The sequence below is a fragment of the Sander lucioperca genome, chromosome 22 (assembly GCF_008315115.2).
Source record: "Sander lucioperca isolate FBNREF2018 chromosome 22, SLUC_FBN_1.2, whole genome shotgun sequence".
NCBI classification, from domain to species: domain Eukaryota; kingdom Metazoa; phylum Chordata; class Actinopteri; order Perciformes; family Percidae; genus Sander; species Sander lucioperca.
In genome coordinates, this window is record NC_050194.1 from 16,423,797 (window position 1) to 16,450,246 (window position 26,450).

At 40.5% G+C, this 26,450-nt stretch overlaps 2 protein-coding genes across 4 annotated transcripts; one reads left to right on the plus strand and one right to left on the minus strand.

Moving 5' to 3' along the window:
* Nucleotides 1-1,160: 1,160 nt before the first annotated feature.
* On the plus strand, nt 1,161-26,450 carry LOC116061327 (protein phosphatase 1 regulatory subunit 1B-like). Of its 3 annotated transcripts, none has more exons than XM_035997446.1 (6): nt 1,304-1,630; nt 8,398-8,481; nt 10,872-10,947; nt 14,121-14,249; nt 14,365-14,611; nt 26,412-26,450. In XM_035997446.1, exons 1-5 carry the CDS (start codon nt 1,517-1,519, stop codon nt 14,496-14,498), a joined length of 537 nt encoding a protein of 178 aa, XP_035853339.1. In that variant the 5' UTR covers nt 1,304-1,516; the 3' UTR covers nt 14,499-14,611; nt 26,412-26,450. The 3 variants fall into 3 exon arrangements, with proteins under 3 accessions (XP_035853340.1, XP_035853339.1, XP_035853338.1); XM_035997445.1 differs by lacking the exon at nt 26,412-26,450 and adding an exon at nt 14,713-16,266 and having other exon boundaries at nt 14,365-14,650; XM_035997447.1 differs by lacking the exons at nt 14,121-14,249; nt 14,365-14,611; nt 26,412-26,450 and adding an exon at nt 11,254-11,895 and having other exon boundaries at nt 1,161-1,630.
* On the minus strand, nt 16,742-19,416 carry LOC116061328 (phenylethanolamine N-methyltransferase-like). Its single transcript, XM_031315462.2, has 3 exons — nt 19,153-19,416; nt 18,060-18,270; nt 16,742-17,195 (listed from the first exon to the last, which is right to left on the minus strand). The coding sequence occupies exons 1-3, from the start codon at nt 19,322-19,324 to the stop codon at nt 16,757-16,759; spliced, it is 822 nt and encodes a 273-aa protein (XP_031171322.1). The 5' UTR covers nt 19,325-19,416; the 3' UTR covers nt 16,742-16,756.

Here is a 26,450-nt window from a genome sequence, read left to right on the forward strand (position 1 = left end):
TCTCCATCCTTGTGTCACTTCATCCTCTTAATTCAATTCAAAGGGGCTTTATTGGAAACAGATGTTTAGATTGCCAAAGCAAGTGTGAAATAAAAAACAAAAATGTACGTACAATAAGTAAAGATCTACCAGATTAAAGTTTAAACCAGACTCTGTAACATTGCAGCATTGGAATCACATATATAAATGAAATCAGGTCAATTTGAACTAATATATACAGGCCTATTTACAGTGTGGACATTGCAGTTAAAAAAAATATAAATACAAATAAGTGAGAACGGTAACACTGCAACATTTCCAAGGTATTTTGAGGTATCTGTTCTGTATGTAGCCTATTCTCTCTCCTCTCTCATCTTTAAATGCACAATGGATTTACAACACTATGAAGCATGTATTTGTATGTAAATGGTCAGGAACTGTCTGCTGTTATTGATATTAGCCTACATGAAAAGCAGACATCATTTGATAGTCAGAGCAAGTTGTCTGTTAACCTCCCTGCAGCAAACATAATGTTTCCCTTTCTCTCTTTTTGTTATTCATTAGCATAGGAATTTGTACTCTCTTACCTCAACTGTCTCTCCTTAAACTTACTCTTAATAACTCAAATAGTAACTCTGTGCAACTATTTAGTAACTAAATAGTCACCAACACATACAGACACACTGGCCTACACTTACTGACTGCCAACACTCCACACTGTGAAGAGAAGCTGTTGCCATGGCAATGAATTTTCCAACTGACTACATGTAATATAGCCTTGGAAAAAGTTATCATTGAGTCTATCTTGAGAACACACAAATAGCCTACTGTGTTTAAAGAATAGCAATGGTAGCAGTTTCTTGTCTTTTATAACTGAATAAAGTAGGTGTGTATTTTACATTGCAGACCCTTGTGGAGGCTGTAGCCTACTATTTAAAAAAAAAGAGAGGCTACATTCAACAAAAAAATTCATTATTTATATCCTCATATTTCAAAGAAGCGGTTTTGAACCTGGTATTGAAAGCATCTCGTTTTTAGAAACGTCTTATTCTCAGCTTGTGTCAAGGGAAATTAATTTGGGCCACTTTTGAATTGCAGTTGCTGCGAGTCTTTCCGACGGCAACTGAAAGCATCACAAAGCCTGAGCACGTTCTGCTGCACGCACCCTACACTCCTCTCCTGTCCTCATCACACACAAAACAGGTCCCTGCAGACACGGCGGGAGCGAGAGACTTACTGACAATGTGTGTGTGTGTGTGTGTGTGTGTGTGTGTGTGTGTGTGTGTGTGTGTGTGTGTGTGTGTGTGTGTGTGTGTGTGTGTGGGAGGGAGGGAGACAGAAAGAGAGGCGCGAGAGAGGAGGAAACAGGCAACGCTGTCAAACGCAACTCAAGAGTCCAAAGAGACCAGAGGACTGTTTGGACTTCAGTTGCAGTTTTGTCATTTGTGGAGTCATACAGAGCTTACACAGGAAGTTCAATCGAAACGGGACTTCTTCGTTGGACATCTTTGGCTGTGGAAGTGACCGGCTGGATGCGATGGACCCGCTGCTGCCCGCAGACACGGAGGAAGACAAGGATGCGAGGAGGAAGATCCAGTTCTCTGTGCCTTCCTCCGTGCCCACCCAGCTGGACCCGCGACAGGTGGAAATGGTGAGCCAGGGCGTGTGGTGATGATTGTGTGTGTGTGTGTGTGTGTGTGTGTGTGTGTGTGTGTGTGTGTGTGTGTGTGTGCGTGCGCGCGCGCGCGTGTGCGTGCGTGCGTGGAAGAATGAGGTCAAACTTGGGTCATATACCAAAACCTGTTTCAGTGCTTTGTGTCATTGTTGTGCAGCCTAAAACATCTGTAACAATCACATGTACACACTACTTTTAGACAGTTATGGTCAAGCTACCTGGCAAAAATAGATAAAAGTAATGATACAAATTTGAAACATGTCTGCTACTAACTTTCATCCTGACTTTTAAGAACACAAAGTGAGTGTCACCCTCTGTATAGCATCTGAAGCATCAGACCTGGCCACTGACAGACAGTTACATAACCAGTCTCTTTTGCAGAACTCTGTATTTTGACATTGGGTGTTACTCTGTCTGTGGGCAGCACTGGGATTAATGTGAGCTCTGCAGTCTCAGTTTTTGGAGCCCTTAAAAGTGATGAGGAATCTCTGCCCTTCAAAAGGAGCGGAGGAGGCGGAGGAGCAGGAAGTGAGGGATAAAGCACCGTTAGTTATATTAAAAATGAGATTATGTGCCTGAGCAATAATGCCCCTAGAACATCTGTGAAACAAATTCTAGAAGGTCACATTGTTAGTCTTATTTTACGAGGAGGTGGTAAGTGTAATATATGCTGAAGGATTACAAAGCAAATGCAGGTGAAACATGCTGACATCAGAAGCTATCTTGGAGAAATAGTGCAGTGTGAACAGGAATAATGTTGGCCTGTGCAGAATGGATGCAGACTAGTATTTAGTCCAGCAATAACAGCCCATAAAGGACATTCGTGTAACACTGAGATAACTTTTGGATACAATTCCTCCAGCAAATAAAAGGTTTGTCCATTTCTTCCGCTTTTGAGTCAAAAGCCGTTCATGCCTCTTGGACAGATAGCCCCGAGGGAAATATTATTAGAGACCAGGTGCAATATCCTCATTTCCTCCCAAGATTTTGAGATTTCACGGGGCATCTGCTTGGAGAGCTTGTTTCAGGCTGGAATGCAAAAATAAACTAATAAATCAATAATAGCTGGCACTCAAATATTTCTCACACATCTGTTGTTTACAGTTCAACTTGCAGTCTCTCTGGCTTTGGACTACTTTCTTTACCCCTTCATTTCTTCATTTGCTTATTTTAAGCAACCCAAATGTGTCACATCTGAACACTATATGGGTTAAACCAACTGTTACTAATGTGTTGATTTAATAATCCAATGGAAATTTATCATTGTACTGGAACAAACTAACCGGGAAGGTTTTACATTAAAAGTGTTGCTCCTTACTTCCATAGTCTTCGATTATTAAGACCCTTTTCTACATACATTTAAACCCGTAAATGCTCATTGACAGCATCATTTGAGCTGAGTCAGTCCTTTATCTATAAGACGTTCTGGCAATTTGGCGTCTCAGGAAGATTACTGCAAATCTTCTGGCACGGATATAATGGGAATAAAAGCAATAGCATTCCCTGATAAAGCACGCAAAAGGTTCTTACGTCATTATACATCTTAGGATACATCTTCTTATCGTCACCAAAGCGACCCTAACTCTCCTTATAGGATCACCTGTTGCTGAAAATCCTAGTGGAGAAAAATCTGCTGCCGATTTGAGGAATTTCCTCAATGCTCAACATACCAGAAATCCAGCTGAGGGAATGATTCAGCTGCAAATTCATTTTGATAATGCATGATTTAGGCTGCCTGCATGATAACCCCTGTTTATTGTTTCTCTTTCTTATTTCCCCACTCACCATTGCAGTGCAGGCTGCCACCCTAACTGCCTAATGGTCATATCATGTGGGATGAGACTCAACTGTACTTGAGATGTGTCTGAAGGTTCTCATTTCAAAGGACTTTGACAGTAGCTGACCAGATGCATTTCTTCATTTTTTTCCAAACCACACTGGAGATTTAACTTTCACAAATGCACATGTCACTTGCCACCTGTCTTGTAATCTAATCTACGTTTTGATTCTGAGGATTTGATTAATGAATAATCAAGCTGGACTGCTCAAGAGTCTACAAAGTTGCCAAGAAGGTCGTTTTCAAATCAATAGTCTTCTCATGCAACCCTGTGAGGTTTGCTCAATGGTATCCTGTCCTTTTGTCCTTATCAAAGGCTGACCCTGCTGCACATTCCCACTGATAGTGACTGAAACCAGCCAGCAGAAGGCTATATGGGATATATGTGAGGGTCAGATGAGTTCTTGTGTGCAACATTTCCAAAACATAGCCATAAAATTAGCATTGAAATAGCAAGCAGTAGCATGGGAACAGAGACAGGTAGAGAGATAAGTGGAAAGAGCGGGAATGTATAAATAAAGCAAAGTGTTGGGGACAAGAGTGAGGGGAAATAGAGAAAGATGACAGAGGGCACGTAAGAAAAGGGAAGAGAGAATAAACATCAGCCAAGGAAATTACTAATTAAAACCAAAGGGATTAGCTGTGGATGACTGAGGCCTGAGGGCAAGGACAGCTAATGATAAGAACATGTTTTCACTGCAGCACAACCAAGAGCTCTAAAGTCCAGTAGGGTCTTTTCCACCCAACCAAACATACTTCATTCTGCTCTGTTAGTCCTATTTACAAGGAACCAGACCAGCTGAGAATGTCTGGCTAGCTGGAAACAGGAAATAACATATTTGCTTTCCATTGAATAGGACACTGTAACTCCAGCTAAATGTAGATACTTGCAATGGGAAGTTTCCAATTCCAGTTGTAGAGTGTGTGTATATATGCAGCCCTTCTGCCTGGTTGATAAGGGTTAAAAATCAGGGGTAATGTTCTTTAATCAACTCTCGTCTATTTTTTATTTCTTTTAGAAATTCCTCACTGGAAAACAAATCAAATGGCAACAGTCTATCTCATTATGTTTTCTTGAACATCAAATCAAGCTCTACACAGGATTATTCACAGAATAAATTGAAAGCATTGTATAAAATAAATACTGCAAGGGATTTATGTTTCACTGCATGGTCTTAATTGTTAAGTGGATAGGTTGTTTCTCTATGAAGGGCTCTTCAGGACACTGTACCCACCCAGTGCTGCCATTGTGCATTATAAACTACAAGATTAATGCATTGAAATTGAACATTATGTAACCACGAAGGTCATCCTACCTACCCAAAATAAGGTGGGGGATTAATGATTTATGATGCGGGCACTACATTGAAGTGACAGTGGGGTTGTAGCTGCTACATTTCTAACTTTTGCTGGATAGTTTTCAAAAACTGCAGAAAATTAGAACAGAAAATGCATTAACACATCAGACGTGCACAGTTGGAGTAGTGTTTCGTCCAGCTGTCCTCACTGTCACTGGCCACGGCATGGTGTTGTGTGACTGCTTGCACCAAAATGAATTACTTGATATGCCTAACTTTACATCAAAGTTTTATTTACCAGATGTTCTTTGTTAAATAGCCTTTAACAACACAATGATGGTGTGTAAAACCTTGAATGATATTTCAGTGAATGCACAGATACTCTGTGCTACTAACAGTATAAAATATTAGGGCTGTTTTTAAAGTTCAGTATTTTACTGTAATGATGTATGAAAAGCATTTTTAGTGGGTTTAAATAGTTTTTTAAACGCACCTAGTCTCACATTTCCTGACCTTCCTCCACAGCTCTGTAGAGGAAGGTCTGGCTAGTTCACACAGCATTCCGGGATGGGAGAAAAATGTGCTCTGGTTTATTGGCATTTCTTTACACCAATCACAATCATGTTGGGCGCCGGACACAATAACGGTACCTCAGCAAAATAACCTCAGGAAGGAACTTGTTTTGGTGGAACATGTGCTTGTTCAAAAGTTGTTGAAGTTGTTTTAGTTGTGCAACAGAAAACTCAGATTGGACAGATAGTCTAGCTAGCTGTCTGGATTTACCCTGCAGAGATCTGAGGAGCAGATAACCATAGTCCTCATAAATCAACTGGAGTTTAGAATGCCAACACAAAGAAGGCGTAAGGTGAGGGACATCCGGCTGAAAAATGAGGGACATCCGGTGGATCTTCTGGCTGCACCGGAGCAATCCCCTAAATGAATCGTTGATATAGACTAAAACGCACCACACTGCCAATTTTGTGGTAAAAGACCATTGAAACAGACATGTTAATAGATGTTTTTGTACACAGCTATTTGAGTAGAGACCGTTGCGAACTCAAATACCTAAAAACAAGTTTCTGTGATCCCTTAACTTGTTAAAATAGCTTGTAAAGCCATCTACATCATATATTTTGTGAGCCATCATCCTAAACCAAACTCAATGATTGAAACATTATTGGGGCAGTAATAATATCTGTGTAACAAATCGTGATGACACGTTCAATATATGTATAAAAGTAAAAGAAAACTAACTCAACTCTGAACAAAACAAATCCCCAATAGTAGCTTATTTCTACAATGCAGGAGGTTACTGCTGACTTGGCTATATGATAGAGTTATATCATCACATTTAGCCTATTCAAGCAAAAGAGTGCCCTAAATAAACACAAAACCAGGGAATTGAATCTATACCAGCTAGCTGTATGTGCTAATAAATGTGCAGTGCAGCTTCACTGAGCTGGCACAAGTATTACTGTAATATGCATTTCAGACATGCAGGGCGACAACCTGATGAAAATACCGTGTTCCCTGTAGGTGCTTGACCTTCTGGCAACCATGTTAACAAAACACTCAGAAAAGGTCACTGTGTCTGAAAAGGCTCTCAGACAGGGGCTTACCTTTGACTGCACATGTTTTTTTTCCTGAGAGATATGTGTGTGTGTGTGTGTGTGTGTGTGTGTGTGTGTGTGTGTGTGTGTGTGTGTGTGTGTGTGTGTGTGTGTGTGTGTGTGTGTGTGTGTGTGTTCCTGCACGACGCACGTCAGAGCACTGTGTGTCTATATGTGTTTGTACTGAGTACTGCATTTGAATTTTTATGTTGACACATTTTAAACCTCTAATTGGATGCCTTGTAATTCATATTTAAATGTGTTCCCCCACAACAGGCAGCATATTTAATTCCAGTATCTGAATAATGAATATGTATGATTTCAGCACGCAAAATGAGGCAGATGCAGGAAGTTAGCGAGTTACTCCAGAGTCAACCAAAGCTGCCCACACATTTTATTCCTACACTCTCAGCTGGGATTGGCTTGGCAGCCCCTTGTATCTCACAACGATCTTATTACCATAACACGTTACAAAATAGAGAGAGAGTGATGCATCTATTGTATATTTCATAACACTTAGTTATTGTTAGCCAGAAGGAGGTGTTTTATTATTGTTTATCATTGTACTATGAATAATCAAGGGTTGGCGTCGCTTGGACTTAAATCATAACAATAGGTGAAAATAACATTTTCAGAAAATAACTGAAGTATTGGCAACAAAATGTACTTAAAAGTAAAAGTACTTAGTATGCAGAATGTCTCCTGTAGTGTTATATTATTGATGCATTAACATATAAGGAGTACTTTAATGTTGTAGCTGGTCAAGGTGGAGCTAGTTGTAAGTATTGTATGTGCTTCTGTGTAGTTTAATCAGTAACAATGCATTATATTCTATAAACTGATAATAATTTCTGCATTCAAAATCTCAATCTGAAAAGTTATGAGTAACAATAGCTGTAAAATAAATGTAGTGCAGTAAGTACAATATTTCCCCCTAATATGGATGGAATAGAAGTAGCATAAAAATGAAAATACTTGAATAAAGTACATACAAATGTGTTTAGGTGCAATTTAAAAAAAACATTCAGATTGAATTCCTGAATTTTGAATCATTGAATTTTATATTCCATATTATTGTAAAGTTGTGTTATGTAACTGTCTTCTCATATCAGACTGAAACTGATGACATTTTAAAGTTACATTTCATTTCAGTTGCATAACTGCTGGGTTATCACTCACTCTGCTTCACACATACAATACGTGAAGATGAGGGAGCAACAGGAATGCAGAATATCTGTTTCTTGAGCCCACAGTTTATGACCTGAGAGGAGACATCAGGTTGTATCCAACAAGTGCAGTAGTATAATACATCAGTACTAGTAACAATAGCTGGAGATCATTATATATTTTGACCCCTGCTTGATGTTAAATTTACTTAAATAGTAACTGAAAATTGCTTTAGTTGGAAAGAAAAAAAACTTTCCACCAATAAGTGATGTTGAATGACATAAAACCTAAAAAAACCAGAACACCTATATTTAAACTGTGAACCACCCACCGCCAATCAGTGAAGGGAAGAGGGCTATTATTATTTGGCAGTATGATGCAAGATTGTTCAAGGCAGTTTAAGTAGAAGTGGACATGCATTTGATGGTGAAATAACACACTGGACAGAATAATTGAAAAACCTAAATGATTACGACCAAGTGATGGGAACATGCAGTGTAATACTGCACACATTTAAATAATCCAGGCAGCCGCCATCTATAACAAGATGTAATCCACATTCAGGAACAATCTGGGCAACAATCTTTTAAATGTTGTTACGCAATGATATGCATTTTCTCATTGCATAGTTGTCACAGAAAAAAATCCTCTGGAGACATTACGTAACATCAAGAACCACAAGGCTACATAAAAGTCTGTTGGTATCAGTCTGACCTTGTTCCTATGGATGGGGCTGTTTGTGTTAGGGGTTTGCTTAGCACACACATATGCAAATATACACAAATTCACACAGCATGGTTTGATAGACTCTCTCGTTCTCTCTTTGCTAAGATTCGACGTCGGAGGCCGACACCAGCCACACTCTTCAGATTGACAGAACCACCATCACCAGAGGAAGACATCGGCCCTCACCAGGTAGACCAGATGGTGTGCACTATTTGGGACTTAAAATCCACCAGAATTAAAGACCAAAGGCTAAAGTCACTCACCATTTTCCATCAAATTTCAATGATTTTAAAAGGAGGCCGAGACACTCATTTGTTCACTCTCAGTAGTCTTAATACACCAGAACACAATGCTAGTTTGTTTGTTGAGTAATGTTTGTGAGTGACTCTTTATGTTTTCAAGCTCTAAATATATGTACGCAAAGTGAATGCAGCACTCTCAGGTTTGTTTTGTGGGGGTTTTAGGAAGGCATTCTGGGAAATGTTGCATGTTTGCATTGGAGGCAGGAGTATATTAGGTGGGATGAGAGAGAGAATGGGTGCACACCAAAAGTAAATTCGATCTGTATCTGTCAAGTGTGTATGTATATATGTGTGTGTGTGTGTGTGTGTGTGTGTGTGTGTGCGCGCGTGTACAAGGTAATAGGATTGAGGACCCAAATGAAGACAAACACATATGCAAGGCAAGAAATTTAGGATGAAGGAAATATTACTAAAGGCAATGGTCCGGAAATGTACAGGTGGATGTGGGAGTCAGGTGAACAGGATTGGTGGGCAAGTACAAGAGCATTTAGGTGGAGAATGGCATGTCTGGGAAGTTCCTCATAAATGCATGGCCCTGGGGGAAGTGAGAAGTGGCTAGGGACAGGGACAAAGGGGAAGACAGAGCAAAATAAAAACAGCTGAGACAGCCATGGTGACAGTATCACAATATCATAAATGACTGTGTGACAATCTGGTTGAGACTCCAAAACCAAATTTTTCCTCTTTCCTTCAAAAATGTCTGACAGTCAAATTAATTTGTTTTATTTCTCTTGTATTGCAGTTTTTCATCTTGGAGGAATGTCTCATCTTTACTTCCTTTCTACTATAATGTTAACAATTCAAAAAATAATGAAATAATAACAATTTACTATAGTCCGAGATGTATCTGAGGCTACAGCACTGTGGGGTAGTGTTGGGTATTTTCCACTGAAATATGGCTAAAACATTTACTGTACATTAGAGGTCGACCGATAGTGGATTTTACCGATAATGATAGCTAGGTTGGGCCGTATTTGCCGATAACCGATTAATCGACCGATAGTATTTATAACTTATACAGTTGACAAAATACATACATTGTTTCAAAAAAAGTCCAGACGCTTTTGCCAATAATCATAGTCATATTTATTGATATTACACCCACAGCAATGCTACACAAGCATGTGTGTTGTCTAAAACAGTTCTCCTACATATTTGGAGTCATCCAGTGCAAAAATAAACATAATGAGCATTATAATTCATATAAAGGACAAACAATCTCAAAACAGTGATGCCATTCTTCTCTGTAGAACAGTTTAGAACGGTAACAGACGATCTCTGACCTGGAGGGATCTATCTTTCCCACTTTATACTCTTTGTTCTCGCTTGGATGCCCATATAAGGCGTAATGTGTGACGGACCTGCCTTCCCATTGGTTGAAAACATAAACAAAGGCATCATGGGAGATCCCCTTGTCGGTAGCACCTACTGTCTATGGGTAGAGTTAGCGGCAGAAATGACCGAAAACGTGATGAATTATGGCCATCAAGTGGATAAATCTTGGATGTAACAGTTTGGATTTAATGCTCAACAACCCCGAAAAAAGGCACAAGTTCCAGGCTGGATAGAAAATCACCTGTAAAGGCTAGAAAGACACCAAAGACACCCCCGTGACGGCTAACTCCTTAGCTTTTAGCTGCAGCAATCAGTAATTATTAATTAAATAGTAGTTATTAAATTATCTAAATATGAATCAGAGGTGTGTTTGGGATCGTGGACGATCCTTTAGGGTTCTGATTCTGACATTTGGGTCGGACTTACGTTTATTTTTGTCAGTGTTTTAACCGCTTGAGGTAAGTTAGCTTCTACTAACGTTTAGCGTCATCTCAGCCTCGAAAGCAAACAAACATACTGTTGTGCTGTTCTTTCTCTACTAATGCAGCATCTATTCAACAAATTAATATGTACTGTATACATACCTTTTTGCTGTCGATGCTTTAAACGCGCATCTGATGTCAGCCTTCTCTGCACATCATGTGCTCTCCGTGCAGCGCGCAGTAACACGTGTCGAAAATAAACAACACGAGGCATCAGTTTTTATTTCGCCTCTAGAGGCTGCTATTGTAATGCATGATGCCAGCAGACCCTTCTCATCTCTCGCGTACTGTGTAATGAATGACAGCGCGCGCTTCTCAGCCGCTCCAGCAACGGACGCAACCATCGGTATGGATTTTTGCCGATAACGATAGTTCCACCAATCAACTATCGGCAGTCGACCTCTACTGTACATATATCCGATAATCTGTAAACCGTGATTTGGATGCTTTACTTCTGCAGTGGGTTCTGGGGGAAAATGGAGCCTTGAAAGCCAACCTGGTTCACACGTCAACCTACCAGCCACCCTCACTTAAAGGTAAACGCACGTTTTGAATATATTTAAATGTGTGTTTGAATTCATGTAACAAATGACACAAAATAAAATATTAATAATTAATATATAATAAAAAACTAATTCTGCTGTAGCATCTGCCTTGTGGTTTATATCTGTTTGGAATATGTGTATCCAAAAAACACGGTGAGGTGTGTGTGTGTGTGTGTGTGTGTGTGTGTGTGTGTGTGTGTGTGTGTGTGTGTGTGTGTGTGTCTGTCTGTCTGTCTGTGTGTGTGTGTGTGTGTGTGTGTGTGTGTGTGTGTGTGTGTGTGTGTTATGTGAGATTAGGAGCAGAGACAGCTGTGAGTCTGTTCTGGATCATCCTGGATTATAGGATAGGCACACAGCTGCAACATGGTGTCACACATACATGGATACACCCAGAGTCACACAAATATAAACACACAAAAACATCGTTATTTGACCCTTACGATCAATGTCTACATTGTTTTACTGAAAGTGTATTTGTGTGATAAATTGCATTTTAACAACATGCCTACACATTTGTATATAAACACAATCTCTTCATTTCAGAAGTGACAATACTAGATATCACCCACTAATTATCAACTTTAACTTCTCACCTTGCAGCAGTGTTACTCGACTCCATGTCATCACTGTTGGGTGTGGTTACAGGTGCAACAAAGTACACTTCTGACCACACCCAACCACATCCATCAGTGATATTTTCAACAGAGTGGAATGGCCTGTTCAAAGTTCTACCAAGATTTAGTTTGGGTTTTGGGAGAAAATATTATTAAAAGAGTAAAACTACTATAAGGTAAGCAAGTGGCAGAGGTAATAACTAATACTATAGGTCCAGAGCCCCTTATCACCACTCCTTTTTTATTATTTTTTATTGAACCACTGGCTCAATCCATTATAGCTCATGCTTTAATCATATGTACAGTATAACAATGATACGAACATCTCTATATGCAGTAGAGCTGTCAGTCTTCCTCTATAATACCATTCAAATTTCATTTTTTTTTTTTTTTAATATTCAAATAATATTTGAATATTTAATGATCATATGCAGCCTGTTATAAATATGTACTACACTACTCAGGCATATGCATTGTCAATGCCACTATAAGCATGTGGTTGTTGTTACTAGTGTTGGATACCGAACCCGGTACTTTACCCGGTACCGACCGAATCACGTTGGTACTACCGAGTATTGGTTCACGTAAAATCAAACGGTGCCAAATTTCGGTACCTGAGAGTAAGCGCAAGCTTATCTGTCCTCTCTGCATATTGACAGAGAGCAGAGGTCCGACACAGACACACACACACACACACACACACACACACACACACGCACACACACACACACACACACACACACACACACACACACACACACACACACACACACACACACACGCACGCACGCAGAGGTGCGGACGGAGCAAACTACGTAAGTCACAGTGAGTCACGGCAATGCCGATAAAGTGGTTTCAAGTGTGGTTACAGTTTTTCAAAACTTCATGCAGACGCCTTTCACTGTGATATGATATTAATGGCGAGGCAAAAGCGGTCGCAGTGCTGTTGACATTACACTTCCTGTGAGACGAGCAGGCACAACAGGCTGAGGTTTTAAGGCAAGGCAACTTTATTTCTATAGCACCTTTCAGCAACAAGGCAATTCAAAGTGCTTTACATGAAACATTAAAAAGCAATTAAAAACGGTCATGATGAAAATAAAACAGGCTAAAAAAGAATAATATACAAATACAAGAATACAAGTTGAATAATTCAATTTAATAGGTTGTAGGGACGGGTTTGGGAGGAGAGAGGGAGGGTTTTATTATTGTTTTTGTTTAATTTCTGTCAAAATTTCTGTGTAAAATATTCTAAATAAATAACATAATGTTATAAGTAAATAGGTTTGGAATTTTTACAACTGAAATAATTTTTTTGTAATGTTGGGTACCGGGAACCGAATTCCAGGTACCAGTATCGATAGTGGTATTGGTTCAGATACGAAAGGTACCCAACCCTAGTTGTTACACGTTCTGTCCACTAGAGGTACTTCCAACATCAGCCTGGCCTTGAAGGGGATCTACGTCATGCTGCATTGCATTTCTTTTTAAAGAGTAAAGATGATTTTATTTGGGGTATTTTTAGCCTTTATTTTTGACAGGACAGCTGAAGACATGAAAGCAACCTGTTTCTTGCAGATTGTCATGATACTGAGAATACAGCTGTTAGAAGGTAATCTATGAAGTCAAAGCTAACTCTGACAGCTGTAGGGCAGCTAACATAAACTTTAGCTGTCTCCATGAAGCTCTCAGCTAAGCTCCTATAACTCAAGAAGCAGTTAGGAAACCAGAATGAGCTAACTATTGATAACATAAGCATTTTGGCTCGGTGGATGTCGATTTTAAAGTTATGTTAAAATTAGTTCCCATCCTTCTTCCGATTTCCAGCCACAGCCTGTCACTCCCCCCTGTACTAACGTTACTCGGTACGTAACGTTAGCTCACAATGCCTTGTGTTTCTCACTCCTGTAACTTATTGTTCATCAGACATGACATGAGAAGAGGGAGATTAGCTAACGTTAGCCAACCTATTTATAAAAATCACATTCGAATAGTAATTTCGAATTGTATTGATTATTTTACTGTTTGAATTATATTCGACTTTTGGAATTCGTACCAACAGCCCTAATATGCAGATGACATTGTCCTATTTTCAAAGAACGTATCATGGTCCTTTCATGCACTTACTAAATTATCAGAAATTATATGGAACATTTTCTGGTTACAAAATAAATCATGCTAAATCTAATGCTCTTTATTTTACTCAGTCTGAAAGAGTGATGAAAGCTTGAAACACCACCAGAAACACTCAAAATGAATGATAATTTTTCCTGCTGGATGTGTAAATAAGCAAGTGTTTGCTAAAAGGTTTGTCATATCAACTGAAAATGTGATGATATGTCAATGTTGTGTTTACAACTTGTTTTTGTCGCCCCCAAGTGGGCAAGAAAAACAGTTATTGCAGATTTGAAACACAAAAAGAATATTGAAACAAAAACATGAATTATCTCTTCCATACATTCATCCATCCATCATCTGTCCATTAACTGATTTTTATGTGTAAAATTGGTGCAGTGCTCCTTTATTCTATATCCGGTTTTGTATTTTCAGCTGTCCAGAAGATGTGCCAGGCCCACCTGGCCTCCCTAGACATGTCTTCTGTGGACAAAGAGGATCCCTCTTCTGGGGAGGAAGAGGAGGAACGTGAGAAGGAGAGCCAGCAGACAGCCTCAGCTACAGGTGGGTCAGACTGGACGTTCTTTCACAATATGCCATTTTTCTATTCTATGCCATATACTGGCATTTGTGCCACAGATAGACATTGCTTACACTTTTGAAATCCCTTTCTTGTCAGATATAAGGGAAGAAAGCAAACCTCTCAGGGATCAGTGTGCTCCACCGGACAGTTTGACAGGAAGTGCTCATCTCAGCCGTCACCACAGAGACAAAGAGGAGGCCAAAGAAAGAGAGGATGTAAAAGGAGAATGACAAAAGAATAGGGCTCCAATGGAGATCGAGTGTAAGTGTGGAACAGTGTTGCATTGCACACGTATGGGCCATGTGTGTGTGCCTGCATGGGTGTGTGTTATTTGGGTCTGTGAGTGTGTGCATGCATGCGACAAAAGAGTTGAATGTGGAAAAGAGAGAGAGAAAGAGAGAGAGAATGAGAGAGAGAGAGAGAGAGAGAGAGAGAGAGAGAGAGAGAGAGAGAGAGAGAGAGAGAGAGAGAGAGAGAGAGGAAAACAGACAGACATTGAAGAAGGTCAGAATATTAATGAGCAGGTATATGGAAAAGTTTAACCTGAAATCACGTCTGGCCAGGGCTGAAATTCAAGTCAGCCAAGGACAATGTACAAGAAATATGAGAACTGCATTTACTCAAGCAAATACATGTTTTTTTTAGGTTCAGGATTCCACAGCATTCTGGGACTTTGGGTAGTTTTTCCAGAAAACTATATCCATGTGTGAAAAATCTGATTTTGAATCACCTTCATTCACATCATGTACAGGGCATGCCAAATAATGATACTGGTCCTAAAACACACATCTCAAGAACAATTGGAAAGAGCAGATGATGCACACAGCACAAGATGAGATAAAATACCATATTAACCATCTAATGCATATTTTACAAACATGTAAGATTCTATTTTATCTGTAGTATCTGAAGTTCTAGGGTCGTTATGAGGTTATTTTATATTATGTCTCACACAGTTCGACCAGACATTATGAATAAGGTCCAGAGGCTATTGTGTATGATACACAGACATGGTACACTATATTACATGATATACTACAGTGTGATAAGTATACAGTACACAGTTATATTGCAGAGCCAATCCCTATTGGAATTTAACCAAGGAAATGTAGGGCTGCTTCCAAAGTTAGAACACAACTTTTTTCAGTTTGCTATCCTCAACTTTGTAGACATTTGCGTCCAAGATCAAGGAAATCAGAGTATGGCTTACAGACGTTTTGAGCGCAGTCACAGCCACATCAGACCAGATTAAATCATATCAGACTAATCCAACTAGTCACGAAAATGCAGCAGTTTTTACGGTTTCATATTATGAACAGGCTTTTTTGTAACACGGCGATTAGCAAGCATGATCTGTTTGTGATGGCAGAGATGATCGGTGGGGACTGAAAGAAGACCTATTATTTATTTTTTTTAAACAATATATATGATGAGTGCAAAGGTTCATTATTAACCTTGAATATAAATGTTTTTTTTGTTTTGGTTGCTAATCAAACAATTATAATGGGTTGTTGTTGGTATTTGTGTGATTGTATGTCTGTAAAAGGAATCTGTAGGAATGTAAAATGCTCCAGTCATATTTCTTTTCTAAGAAAAGAAAGACAAAAGGCTTCATATGGCATTTTAGTCAACACATGGAGTCAACATGTAATTTGAACGTGTGATAAATGTGTTTGGATATTGCAAATGACAGCAGACATTGAGATTGATTAAATGAAGACCCTGAACACCTTTTTGCACTTTTATGATCTTTGTTCTTGTCCATTTGTAAGCAGCCTCGGATGTTTACAGACTATATATGTGTTCTTTACCACGGCTATTAGCAACAAGTATTAGTGAAATCAGAAAACATTTACACATTTTTGGCTTGATATTTGAGGAGAAACTCAAGATGGCAGAGTAATGACACCTGGTGTTCAGTACTTCTAATTACACAATCATATTCTCAGATGCATATCTAAATTTGATCATTTAAAATAAAGCAATTTTTTAGCTGTATTATCAACTTTATATTGCTTCCACTAATCTCTGCCACCATCTTTTTTTAATATCAACAATAAGTTTAGATCAATATAATGCTGTTATGCAATATAAGTCTGAGATAAGAAAACATTAAATACAAATTGTTTTAGCATCTTTATTCATATTATCAGAAATTACAAATCATACCACACAACTCATCAAAAAATGGAAGCATTACATTCTTGATGCTGTAGTTGCTGTGTTTGAACTGCAGGGGGCAATGTGTAATTACATTTCTAACAGAAAGAAAAATCAAATCAAAGCAACCTCTCATCCCGAAAAAAAAAAATTGTTTATATATATTATTATTATTATATTATTATTAGCATCACTAGTAGCCCATTTTCTCATTGTCTAATGTGCTAAACCTTGCATTTACCTCAGCCTAATCTATAATATTTTCATCAGGATACTTACTTTCTCACTTTCATCTTTAATAGCATTTATCTATCCTCTTTTCTCACACTTACTCCTTCATTGCCTTTACAAAAAACACCCCAGACACGTCATCAACCCCCACCCTCATGTCCTGAGGCAATGTGTAAACCTCCAGCCTGATCAGGGTGTAGCCGCTCTCCTTCAAACTAGCACAGACCTGGGCCTCATTCAGTGGGACCACAGGGATCTTTACCCCAGGCCCCCCAAAATAGTAGCTCTCTCCCAGAGCTCCGATGAGCAGGAGGTGGCCACCGGGCCGCAGGAGCCTCCCAATGTTGCCCAGGGCCCTGGTGAAGGCAGCCAGGTCAGGGCTAACACTCTCCAGACAGAAGCAGGACACGAGACAGTCGGCCCCTGCTGAAGGAAGGGCGTCAAGGGCCAGAGGCTGAGGGCAGTGCACATCAATGTGGACAATGTCCATGATGACCTGACGTAGCTTGGCAGCCTTCTCTGTCCATGCTGAGGGCCTGTTAGAGACAATGAATCACCAAATTAGATAAAAAACAGCTATTGTAAATGCACACAGCATGTATCTGCACTAGTTATGTAATTCATACTGTGTGTTGACCCAGAAGCACACTGCATTGCATGATAGTGATTTAGGTGTTCATTAGCTATGGGCATAACTTTAGGGATGACATTGAAGGTCTGTTGGTCACTCGGTCCACCACTTTGGTCCTGATTGAAATATCTTAGCAACTTTTGCATGATTTGCCATGGAATTTTGTACAGACATACATGGTCCCCAGAGGATGAATCATAAGAGCTGTATGATCCCCTGACCTCTCATCCAGTGCCACCAGCAGTTCAAAGCTCTCACTTATGCTGTGAAATATTTCTACATCTACTGGGTGAATTGGTCCAACATTTGGTACAGACATTCGTGGTTCCCAAATCATGTATCCTACTGACTTCCTACTCTGACTTTTCATCTACAGTAGCACCAGATCAAACATCTAAATGTGTCCATAACTACAGTTCAAGGATGACTCATAGCTCAAAAAGAGAGCCAGAATAAAATGTGAGATCTTGTGACCCTTGAAAGAAGATGACAGATTAGAATTGTGGAACCAATTATGAGGGAAAATGGTCTTACCACAAGGAGGGAGAAAGTAAAAAAAGGAACTCTAGAATGATCTAGAATGCTATGTAAAAATCGATGTAAAGTGAAAAGAGTAGCATTCTTATTTTCTCTCTATAGAACACCATACATTACAAATATAAACCATTTCCTGATGATGATACTAGTTTAATGTTGAGTCGTTCATTATGAGTGATATTTCAAGATATCTCAGGTCTTTAAAACTGAGTTTATAGGGATCTGGTCGTACCGTCGTCCCTCCAGCTTGCAGACGTGCTGCAGGAATGGTGTCCAGTCCAGGCTGCAGCCTCCCTCGTCCTGGAGCCAGCCCCTCAGCTCCTGTCTGTTGACCTCCAGGAAATCTGTGAGGAGCACCTTGTTGAAAACCTCACAGCCACTCAGCACCTGGTACAAGGTGGGACCCGAACCTATGTCCACCAGCAGCTCACCACTCACATCACCTGGAAAGGTAAGAGAGAGGAGAAGTAAGACTCTGAGAAAGAGCTAATTGAGAGTTCTTTACCAAAATGCCTTGATTAATATGCTGCTTCTAGTCAGATATCTCAACAGAGTTATTGTATGATCATAGCTTCCGAATATTAATAAAATGAAAATGATTTCAGGGAAGAGTGCTTGGATTATAAAGAAAGATTGCAAAGAGGAAGAGAAAGGACAGGCAAATGTTGTGAAAACTTCAAAAGGTATCTGGTATTAGCATCTGTTAGGTATAACAGATGCTAAATAAAAAATAAAAAAAATCCTTCACACTGTTATAACTACAGACAGTGTCACATACTGTATTCTGGAATCACTTGTTGCACCAATTTGCTGAGATTATATCAAATTTCTGAATGAAGAACTTAAATCCAGATCACATTTTTGATTTATTTGACATTTTATACAGTTGTCCCTTTAATTCAGCCTGACATGTTTGGTATGTTTGGAAATCTTGAGTTCTAGAAAAACAAAGATCTTTGGGTTTGAACAGTGTTTGGACCCAACTTAAATCTATATAATAAATAGAATAAAGGTATATTCACAGACTTTTGTGTGTTTTCATAAAAAAGAGTGAGAATAATGGAGAAGAAACAAAGTGTCTCCAAAAATGCCCAACATCTGAAACATTTGCCTCTGACAGAAATCAAATTATTAATTTATTTATTATGAATTAAACATGCTCATATATTATTATTGCAACCAATGACCCATTTTAATAAACACCAGCAACGTAAGAGATTATCATCGTAATCAGGCAATATGTTTAACTCAATTTAAAAGCTATTTATTGAGCATAAACTGATTTTGGAATGAAGTTTACATGACCCATCACCCTGTCTCCTTACCTTCAGTGAAAGCTCTATGCAGGCATGCCAGTTTCCACGGTACAATGCTGTCCTTTCTTTCAAAATCAGCCCGTGGTGGAGTGTAGTTATACTGCAGATACGCTGCAGGATCAAATCTCTGGTAGCAGGCTGCCATGGCTGCCACTCCATTCTCTGCTCCCTTTTCTGCCATCCTCCTGTTGTCTTTGTGACTCTACCTAACACCTCTGTTTAGTGGTCAGCCTTCAGGTGCTTATATACCTGTGTATATCTGGGTGTGTTTGTGTCATTTTGTGTGTGTCTTTGCTTTGGGCTACTCTGAGTTTCATGGGCAGAGATAGCAATCCTGTTTTTGGGCCAGTGTTGCACACCGATAGCATTTGTTCTGTTCATGTTCCCTGCCCTGAGGCGCTGATACCATCAGATCAGGGGGGCTTCCTCCAACACTAGACCCATTTATGGACTCCTCACATGGCTTTAAGGTCTCTCAGATGCCCGCCGTATCGCCACCATCCATCCATTCATCTTCGTCCGCTTATCCGGTAACGGGTCGCGGGGGTGGCAGCTCCAGCAGGGGGCCCCAAACTTCCCTTTCCCGAGCCACATTAACCAGCTCCGACTGGGGGATCCCGAGGCGTTCCCAGGCCAGGTTGGAGATATAATCCCTCCACCTAGTCCTGGGTCTTCCCCGAGGCCTCCTCCCAGCTGGACGTGCCTGGAACACCTCCCTAGGGAGGCGCCCAGGAGGCAGCCTTACCAGATGCCCGAACCACCTCAACTGGCTCCTTTCGACGCGAAGGAGCAGCGGCTCTACTCCGAGCTCCTCACGGATGACTGAGCTTCTCACCCTATCTCTAAGGGAGACACCAGCCACCCTCCTGAGGAAACCCATTTTGGCCGCTTGTACCCTGGATCTTGTTCTTTCGGTCATGACCCAGCCTTCATGACCATAGGTGAGGGTAGGAACGAAAACTGACCGGTAGATTGAGAGCTTTGCCTTTTGGCTCAGCTCTCTTTTCGTCACAACGGTGCGATTAATTGAATGTAATACCGCACCCGCTGCGCCGATTCTCCGACCAATCTCCCGCTCCATTGTCCCCTCACTCACGAACAAGACTCCAAGGTACTTGAACTAGTTCACTTGGGGTAAGGACTCATTCCCTACCTGGAGAAGGCACTCCATCGGTTTCCTGCTGAGAACCATGGCCTCAAATTTAGAGGTGCTGATCCTCATCCCAGCCGCTTCACACTCGGTTGCGAACCGATCCAGTGAGTGCTGAAGGTCACAGGCCGACGATGCCATCAGGACCACACCATCTGCAAAAAGCAGTGATGAGATCCCAAGCCCACCAAACTGCATCCCCTCCCCACCCCGACTACGCCTCGATATCCTGTCCATAAATACTACAAACAGGATTGGTGACAAAGCGCAGCCCTGGCGGAGGCCAACTCTCACCTGAAACGAGTCCGACTTACTGCCGAGAACCTGGACACAGCTCTCGCTTTGGTCATACAGAGATTGGATGGCCCTGAGAAGGGACCCCCTCACCCCATACTCCCGCAGCACCTCCCACAGTATCTCCCGGGGGACCCGGTCATACGCCTTCTCCAGATCCACAAAGCACATGTAGACCGGTTGGGCATACTCCCAGGCTCCCTCCAGGATCCTTGCGAGAGTAAAGATCTGGTCCGTTGTTCCACGACCAGGACGGAATCCGCATTGTTCCTCTTCAACCTGAGGTTCGACTATCGGCCGAACCCTCCTTTCCAGCACCTTGGAGTAGACTTTACTGGGGAGGCTGAGAAGTGTGATACCCCTGTAATTGGCACACACCCTCTGGTCCCCCTTTTTGAACAGGGGAACCACGACCCCGGTCTGCTACTCCTAAGGCACCGTCCCAGACTTCCACACAATTTTGAAGAGGCGTGTCAACCAAGACAACCCCTCCACACCCAGAGCTTTAAGCATTTCTGGACGGATCTCATCAATTCCTGGGGCTTTGCCACTGTGGAGTTGTTTAACTACCTCAGCGACTTCCAGCGATTTAGGAATTCCTCAAAGTGCTCCTTCCACCGCCCTATTACCTCCTCAGTTGAGGTCAACAGCGTCCCATCCTTACTGGACACAGCTTGGATGGTTCCCTGCTTCCCCCTCCTGAGGTGGCGAACGGTTTTCCAGAAGCACCTTGGTGCCGACCGAAAGTCCTTCTCCATGTCTTCTCCAAACTTCTCCCACACCCGCTGCTTTGCCTCTTTCACGGCAGAGGCTGCAGCCCTTCGGGCCCTTCGGTACCTTGCAACTGCCTCCGGAGTCCTCTGGGATAACATATCCCGGAAAGACTCCTTCTTCAGTCGGACGGCTTCCCTGACCACCGGTGTCCACCACGGCGTTCGAGGGTTACCGGCCCTTGAGGCACCTAAGACCCTAAGACCACAGCTCCCCGACACATGTACATGCAGACGTGTGCACACACAGCTGAGACCTGCAATATATCACACTATTGTGCTTTCCTGACATAAAAATGCACACACATAAGTGTGAGCGCACGCACACACACACACGCACACACACACACACACACACACACACACACACACACACACACACACACACACACACACACAAACACACACACAAATACAAACATACAGACACAACTTCAAACTACAGCTTTGTAAACTTGTTGTCATAACACCTTTGATGTGTCTTTTCCTAAATGGGGACAAGACAATTTTCCGTAAATTAGTTTTGTCCTTTTCGTTAGCTCTCCGTTGTTTGTGAATACAATTGCATCAGTTAATTTTGACCTGGGGATATCCTGGCTAATAATTGTCACATACCAGCCATTAATCCAAAACAACTAATGATTTACCTTTATTTTACTCAGAAATTAGGTCTAATTTCATGTAAATGAGGTCTGTTGACCATTAATGAAAAAAATAAGTGTAAAACTAATTGTGATGAGTTGGAATGAAGTTGGATAAAAGTGGTAACAGAATTGAGTGATAAAGTATAATTGTCTATGCTTTATAACCCTTGTGTTATCTTTAAAGTAGTGTTTACAAGGTCGTTAGAATAGACACTGTCTTCTGACGTGTACGTGCGTGTGTGTGTGTGGTACGTGCGTGTGTGTGAGAGTGGGGTGTGTGTCACATCATCTCACACAGCAGATGTATCCTAAAGGGCCAGAGAGAGAGAGAGAGAGAGAGAGAGAGAGAGAGACAGAGAGAGAGAGACAGAGAGAGAGAGAGATTATCTATTGATTGATGGAATAGCTGGCAGTATAACGCCTTTGCATCTTGAGCAAAGTCACACTTGGCCATTGGCTGCATCCTTTGGTTTTATTCAGAATGCATGCAATTAACAACTGCATGTTTTTCACTTCACCTTTTCACATTTTAATAGCAAAGTTCTTGTTGTTTATTTTCAGGCTGGAGGCAATTCCAGGTTGACATAATCATGATGAGTGACAAGTTTTCCAAGCAGGACACCGAGAAGGGTGCAACTCCCAATACAGTTTTGTTTGCAGAGTAAAGTTGAAGCTCAAACAGAATATGTCAGAGGCCATTTCCCCTGCAGGGGAACACTTAGTGCCCATGTAACTCAATCCACTATTAGTTTACTGTTATCTGTAAGTGTAATAAGCTGGTCTAACAACATCCCTGTGTTGCTCCTCCAAGAAGCCACAGGCAAAACTGTAACTACAGTCTGCACACACTGTGGACATACAGCACTTTGTTCAAATGTTAACACACTGCTGGCAAACGGTTAATCAGCCTAAAACTACGAATTGTAGAGTTTTCGTTAGCTTAGAATGAGCCCTTCATAGCTACATTGGGAGCGGGTCCTCTTTCACAGAGCCAGCCATGTTGCACCGTCATGTGTAATTATTTCTTAGAGTTACTGCATATATGCATTTTGGAGACAAATTAAGGTTCAGGTTAAGGTTAAGGTTTTAGATTAACTGAAGAGATTTCGGAATTTAAATAGTATTTTACCTGTCCTTGCAAAGAAGATTTAAACATTAAAGCAGATGGAGAGTGACCACAATATACAGCAACTGACAGCCATTGATACTGATATTCTATGGCATTGGATGTCTGATCACAAATGTAACTGTTGTCGTGCTTTTCCAACCTTGACCACCACAGAATGAGGAAGATTAAATACATTTTCTATGGGGTGCCTGGTTAGCTCACCTGGTACAGCGTGTGTCCATATACAGAGGTTTACTCCTCAATGCAGAGGCTGTAGTGGCAAAATTATATTTAAGCATGATTCTTTATATTCTTGTCTTATTTCTGTTTTACTTTGTCTCACAATGGTAAAAGTGAGTTTTTCTTATTCTCACATGTTGAAAGTAAGAGTCACAAAGTCTGGGAACGTAATGTGTATGCTGAACAGATAGGGACTACAAGGTCACCCTAAACTATCTGTTATTTCTCCCTGGATAGTTGAGGCTTCTCACATAGTTGAGATAAACGGGATGTCTAAATCTTGGGGTAGAAAGTGGTACAGAGGGGAAGAAGTGAAGTGGCTCCTGAATGTCTGACTATGTTTGATTGTAAGAAATGTGTGAGTCATGTTTAGAAAGAGGGGCATGCCTTTTTTATCTCACTGGAGATGCATATATACTGTGTGCTTTTTCTTATTCGTTGAAGAGACCTTTCACACCAGCGCTGCGTGCCTTTTGTGAACCGTGTGCTTCCTGCATTTGCAAATGTAAATAAATACTCAAAGACCAAACTTTGGTTTAATCCTCCTTATTTGTTTCATCTGGTGTTTTTGATACGCACTCCTGCTGCTAACAAGAAAAACTTCCACTACAAGGCCACAGGTTCAACTCCAACCTGTGGCCCGTTGCTGCATGTCATTCCCCTCTCTCTCCCCTTTCATGTCTTCAGCTGTCCTATAAATAAAGGCCTAACATGCACAAAAAATAAACTTCAAGTTTTTTCAAGAAGTTCTTATGTTAAAAGGATATAGTAGATGATTACAAAGTCAGAGGTTGTCGTACAGGGCGCAGAGAGAACCCGTATTTCGAGTATCAATACATTTTAAAATATAAATGGATTCACGAAGTCCATCAAAAAGGAACAAGATGATAGTCAAGAGAAAAAATAAGCAAAGATAGATGTAGGAAAAAAGCTAATTTGAAAGCTTTAAAATGGACACAGAGTTGCAGCACTTTTTCTTTAGATTTTAAAGGACCAGTGTGTAGGATTTATGGGGATCTATTGGCAGGAATTATATAATAATTATGTTTTCATTTGTGTATAATCACCTGAAACTAAGAATTGTTGTGTTATTGTTAGCTTAGAATGAGCCCTTCATATCTACATAGAGAGCGGGTCCTCTTTCACAGAGCCAGCCATGTTGCACCGCCATGTGTAATTATTTCTTAGAGTTACTGCATATATGCATTTTGGAGACAAATTAAGGTTCAGGTTTACAGAAGATTAACTGTAAGATATGGTGGCCGAGACGGTTCAACACAAATACAAAAGCCACAACACAAACACAAAAGCTACAACACACACACACAAAAGCTAAAACACAAATACAAAAGCTACAACACACACACACAAAAGCCACAACACAAACACAAAAGCTACAACACACACACACACACAAGCCACAACACAAACACAAAAGCTAAAACACAAATACAAAAGCTACAACACAAAATTAGCTTTTGTATTTGTGTTGTAGCTTTTGTATTTGTGTTTTTAAATAGTATTTCACCTGTCCACGAAAAAAAAAAAGTTTTAAACATTAAAGCAGATGGTGAGTGACCACAATATACAGCAGCTGACAGTCATTGATACTGATATTCTATGGGATTGGATGTCTGATCACAAATGTAATGTTGTTTAGTTTTAGTTTTAATTAAAATTTGGATATTTGGAGATTACAATTAGAGTCAGACTAGAGTCAAAAAGGGATCAAGAGTTTATTTTCCAGAAGAATGTGAATGCAGAGCATATTAAATTCTCTTTGGTTCCTTTTGTCAGTGTTTATGCTCTTTGGACAGAAAAGGGATTGTAAAAGCTGCTGAATGTTCCTATTTGCAAATACAACTCAAGGAAGAAATAAAAGCTTATTTAGAAACATAGACATAATATAATTATATATTTTATTAGAGTACATATCTGAAAAGTGATTAATTAAAATCCACATGAAATACATGAACATTCTATTTTAACCTCAGTATTCTCTTAGTGTCCAAATGTCTATACAAAATCTATTTTGACACAAATATAATGGAAATACAACTGTCATGATAAAAAAAAATGTATAACCTGAAAGGACCAACAACATTACCCTTTGTGAGCATTGATCTTAAATCTGTAATGATTATATCCCAATGTGACAGTTAAAAAAAGGCATTTCTCATTAACAAAAATCAAACATATTAGCCAATCATAATATTAGCCAAGAAAATAAATTACATTATAAAAAGAATCTAGTTTTATTACAAATAAAAAAATTATCAAGAACAAAAGGTGTAGCCCAGGAACATTGGCAACTTTGCCATTTTCACCAAGGTCGTCCTCTCATTCGTCTCTAACACACCTCTCTTTGCTGTCGTGGTCCCACAGCATTCTTCCTTCTGGATATGAGCTGGCCTTGTTGCACCTTCGGCCCCATGGCAGAGGGGTCGGACATATGCTGATGGGGTCGTCTGGTTGATTGTGTTTTGAGATGTGGGTAATTCTTGCTGATGGCCCCCGAGAGGAATCGCTGGAGGAGCATCCTGGCCTCCCAGTGTTTTCCTGAGCGCTCTCCCTCCATCACTGTCGGCCTGTAAGACGGTCAGAAGCCAAACTCACATACAAACTGTATTTCTTTCTCATTAAGTGTCATCACAAACATTCTCGCCCCTATCACTGCATGTACCCTTGCGTTGTTTTTAAATAATGTTCAGTTGGAATGTGGAAGAGATTGTCCCTGACCTGTGGTGATGCTGCGGTACGAGGGTGAGGCTGTGACAGTGAGCCATGTAGCTCTGTCCTGTCTGCCAGTCCTCCTCTAGGACGTTACACTCCAGCTCAGCTCTACCTGCACCACCATAGCAGATTTAAATAGCAAAAAGAAAATCAAAACAAAAACATAAATTATCTCTTCCATACATTCATCCATCCATCATCTGTCCATTAACTGATTGTTATGTGTAAAATCAGCGAAGTGCTCCTTTATTCTATATTCAGTTTTGTATTTTCAGCTGTCCAGAGGATGTGTTAGGCCCACCTGGCCTCCAGCTGTGTGTGTCATTTGGGTGTGTGAGTGTGTGCATGCATGTGACAAAAGAGTTGAA

What these genes read in the sequence shown, in the direction of transcription:
- LOC116061327 (XM_035997446.1), top strand. Translation starts at nt 1,517, where the DNA reads ATGGACCCGCTGCTGCCCGCAGACACGGAGGAAGACAAGGATGCGAGG. An exon ending in ACCCGCGACAGGTGGAAATG is followed by an intron (nt 1,631 to 8,397) that starts GTGAGCCAGGGC and finishes CTCTTTGCTAAG; the next exon opens with ATTCGACGTCGGAGGCCGAC. An exon ending in GCAGACAGCCTCAGCTACAG is followed by an intron (nt 14,250 to 14,364) that starts GTGGGTCAGACT and finishes CTTTCTTGTCAG; the next exon opens with ATATAAGGGAAGAAAGCAAA.
- LOC116061328 (XM_031315462.2), bottom strand. Translation starts at nt 19,324, where the DNA reads ATGGCAGAAAAGGGAGCAGAGAATGGAGTGGCAGCCATGGCAGCCTGC. An exon ending in GCATAGAGCTTTCACTGAAG is followed by an intron (nt 18,271 to 19,152) that starts GTAAGGAGACAG and finishes TTACCTTTCCAG; the next exon opens with GTGATGTGAGTGGTGAGCTG. An exon ending in TGCAAGCTGGAGGGACGACG is followed by an intron (nt 17,196 to 18,059) that starts GTACGACCAGAT and finishes TGTCTCTAACAG; the next exon opens with GCCCTCAGCATGGACAGAGA.